This window comes from Capsicum annuum, chromosome 3 (genome assembly GCF_002878395.1).
Source record: "Capsicum annuum cultivar UCD-10X-F1 chromosome 3, UCD10Xv1.1, whole genome shotgun sequence".
NCBI lineage: Eukaryota > Viridiplantae > Streptophyta > Magnoliopsida > Solanales > Solanaceae > Capsicum > Capsicum annuum.
In genome coordinates this window covers 26,860,637-26,864,720 of record NC_061113.1, presented here as the reverse complement: position 1 = coordinate 26,864,720, position 4,084 = coordinate 26,860,637, and the positions used below count along the sequence as shown (strand labels likewise).

At 34.8% G+C, this 4,084-nt stretch overlaps 1 protein-coding gene across 1 annotated transcript; it reads right to left on the bottom strand.

Annotated features, from left to right (window-relative positions):
* Positions 1-1,293: 1,293 nt before the first annotated feature.
* On the bottom strand, positions 1,294-3,438 carry LOC107864078. The gene is made up of 2 exons (XM_016710342.2): positions 2,861-3,438; positions 1,294-2,206 (listed from the first exon to the last, which is right to left on the bottom strand). The coding sequence occupies exons 1-2, from the start codon at positions 3,008-3,010 to the stop codon at positions 1,631-1,633; spliced, it is 726 nt and encodes a 241-aa protein (XP_016565828.1). The 5' UTR covers positions 3,011-3,438; the 3' UTR covers positions 1,294-1,630.
* Between the last annotated feature and the right edge of the window lie 646 nt (positions 3,439-4,084).

Genomic DNA, 4,084 nt, shown 5'->3' with positions numbered 1-4,084 from the left:
TTGGGACATTGTTGAATTACCAAAAGGGAAGAAGGCATAACGTTGCAATTAGGTATACAAAGTGAAATCAAAATCTGATGGTTCTTTGGATAGATTAAAGGCTCAATTGGTGATCCGAGGAGATATATAAAGAGAAGACATCGATTATACAGAGACTTTTTTTTCCATAGTAAAAATCACTACAATTAGGTGCCTTTTATCAGTTGTTGTAAAGAAAGCTTGAAAAATTTATCATCTTGATGCGAACAATGCATTTCTCCATAGAGATCTTGATGAGGAGGTATATATGAAGTTTCCTCCCAGTTTGGCACCTCTTTCTTCTAATCATGTGTGTCGTTATTGTAAATCGTTGTATGAATTTAAATAGGCTTCCTGCTAATGATATGTTCGGTTGTCTTCTGTATTGAACACTCGAGGTTTCCTTCACTTAACGACTACTCCCACTTCTTCAAGGTAACAGGGAACCTCGTTACTCTTTTAGCTGTATATATTGATGACATATTAATTACTGACAACAATACAGAGGAAATAGGTGAGATTAAAAAATTATTAAATTTTAAATTCAAGATTAAAGATTTAGGTGAGACACGTTACTTTTGGGGAATGGAATTGGTGCGAGAGAATGCTGGAACGTACCCAGCAAAAATTTGCAATAGAGCTCCTTATCAAATTTGATTGTTTAGGATCTCAGCCCGTGTCTACTCCATTAGATTCAAGTCTTAAGCTTTCCTCCACCTTTGATGAGCCTCTCATTAATCTGATATTTTATCGATGATCCTTGGAAAAGCTGAATCTTTTAACAAATACTCAATCTGACCTTGTTTATATAATCCAACATCTTAGTCAATATATGCAAAATCCTCGTTCTGATCACCTTCAAGCTGTTTATCATTCAAGATACCTAAGTAAAGATCTAGGTCTAGGGCTCTTCTTTATCTCCAGATCCTTTATTTTAAATTCAAGCATTTTGCGATTTCAATTTCAAATTCAAGCATTTTGCGATTCCTATGGGCTGCTTGTTGTCGATCTGTCAGTGATTTCTTTTCTAGTCTTGGGGTCCCTATCTCTTGGAAATCAAAAAAACAGTCCATCGCTTTTTTACCACTTTAGGGCTGTTTTTACTTTTTCTCTATTTTCCTGTATTTGTTACTCTATTTTTCTGTATTTATTAGAGTAAAATATAATTAAGATTGTACAACCCATTAATTTTTCTTGAACATTAAATTTACTTGCTCGTTAACTTTTCCTTTTGTATAAATATACAGCTACAGCAAAAGACTGAACACACATAAATACGACAAGAAATTTTACATCTATTTTTTGTTCAACTTTTCTCAGCATGAAACAAAAGTCGGTCACTCATTTGAAGTACATGCTGTATTATTAAACGATGGTCTCTGTTTTCAAAATCAACAGATACCTTTTCTTTAAGTTAAAACCAAGACCCCACCATGATTTCCATTTACAAACATGAAGACAAGTCTGTTTCTTACAAAAGAAAACAAGAACAAACAATTAGAAAACCAGAGAAACAATCATCATCGGAGCTTAGTCCGAGGATCATTTAACACCATAGGACAACTAGCTTTTCGGGTTGAGTTGGATGCAAGATTCAGTAAAGAGTCGTGGATCACCAGTACTCGCCGCGAAGCTTTCTAAGAATCCTACCTTGAGGTGAATCCGGATCACCCCTCATAGCATTCTGTTTCCATATCTCCACAGCTCTCAAAAGAGCCTCTTCAGCCGTATCCAGTTGTTCCGGCCTCCATACCATCACCCCGCCATCAGGAGCAGGGTATAAAGGAATGCCATCAGGTGCAGGCGCATCAGTCGCCTGTGTGATCGGCTTCCTTGTATCAGACATCTCCATTTCCGCTAATGGAGATGGCTTATGATGCTTAAAGTACTCTTTGTCGTCTTCAAATTGAGCTCCCTTGTCTTTCGCCTCATCGGGCCACGGGGTACCATCCATTCCAGCGCAGTTAATGTCTTTAAATGATGTATCACTGGTAGCATTACTAGATTTCTGTCTCTTTTGTTGTGTCAAAGGGTCTATAGGTTGGTGTACCCCGGTGCTTTCGATCTTTTGAGATGATCCAAGTGGTGATTTGGGTGGTACGAATGTGTCACTGTCCTTACCGGGCTTTATATTGGGTTGATTCCTTTCGTTTTCTGCAAATTTTACTGATTCCTCTAAGTCATCTCCCTGCAAATACAACAAAGTAACTCAACTCATTCAAATGAACTTTGAAACCTACAACATTATATGTGACAAAATTAACCAACCGTCTAAACTCGTTGAAGTGACTGAGGATCGTCTATAGGAAACAACCTAACTTCCTCGAGAACAACCCTCTCTAACGCTCCCAAATCCCGCAAATTGAAAATTATACTGGATATGTTATCGTGGTCTAACTCAGTTGAAATTAAACGAGTTGTTTGTTAACTTAATTCAACCACTTGGATCGAAAATGAAACAATCAAATTACTTGTCCAAAATAGGTCAAGATAGTGTAACCTAAACTTACAACGTTGATTTTGGAGATCAAAAATATCATGTAAAATTGACTAAACTTGCTCTAAACATTTAAGAAAATATTTCAACTCACACATTTTTGAGTCTTTTAACGTGGATTAATTTATAACTGCTAAACTTTGGGTGAATTGAATCATGACCAATTTATTAACTTAACCAATATTAATTGCTAGATTCAATGAAATTCTTGAATTGATTTCTAAAAAAAAAAACACTTCCTTTGGTGAAGGAAATGAAATCAAGAATAAGCGGGACTTTCTAAAATAGTAGTTATAGCTGAGCATATCTGAAAAATCACCACAAAAAATTTCATAAGTTACTTACTTCAAGAGGTCCAGAATGGACAGCAGGATCAGCTGTTCGACCTCCAGTAGAAGATGAAAATGATCTATATGGAAAGTACTTCTGAGATTGTTGTGCAAATAAGAGTTTATGAAGTTTTGTTGCTGAAGAAATAGCCAATCTTGTTTGCATCTTTGATCTTTCTGTATGTGTAAAAGATTGTCAAAATTTTACCTTGGTATTCGATTGTAAATTAATTGGGCAGTTTATATTCTTTTTAAATAATAAACAACAGCCAACAAATACTAAAAACTTCACTTGTGGGCACTGTATGAATTTAGATGGCGTGTCAAGTTTTCTGGACGTGGCTAAGAGTTTCTAGTGACTCCTGGACACTTCTGCTTCGTGTCAATTTCTCCACTCTCTTCCAGAATTGCCTAGAAAATGTGAATCCATCTTTTCGTTTCTATAATTGGAAATGTATCCCATTTTCAAGTAAAATTGCCAGGGCCAATTGAAAGAAATAACATCATTAATGGATAGCAATTACCAATTGCATCTGACGAGGAAAAGAAAAGATAAGAGGAAAAAATTGTTGGAAATTTATACTGCCCCAAAACAAAATATTTCGTCACACTGCTTCATATATAATACGGAAAAGGTATAAATATATCTCAAATTTTAATAAACTATATAAATATACTTTTGTCATATTTTGGGTATAAATATATTCTTGTTATTAACAAAAAAATATAAATAATACAAATATTTTCTCTGTCATACTTTGGGTACAAATATACCCTTCTCATTAACAACGGGACACGTGCCAGCATCGTATTGATTGATCCTTTTTAATTTATTTTATTTGTAAAAAATTTAATCTATCCTAAATTATAACTCATATATGATCCAAATAACCCGATCCGACCCGTGTAATAGAGAAACTTCAAGAGACATATCACACGTCTCTATTTATGTGTGTTACTTTCTTTCACTCTCTCGCACTCACACTCTCTCACTAATCCAAAAAACTCTAACAAACGTGTCGGTTCGATTCATGTTTCGATCCATCTACCATCTAGAATGGAGTAGAGATTTGTTTAATATTGTCACCTTATTTAACGTTTTGATATTAGATTAATATTCTGATATTATTTAATGTTCCTCCTGAACGACTGTTGTTTGTTTTTTTTGATTCATGAGCATCGATGAATCAGAAATTGTTTCTGATTTCTGGTTGTTGTTACCTGCTTTAAATTTATTGTT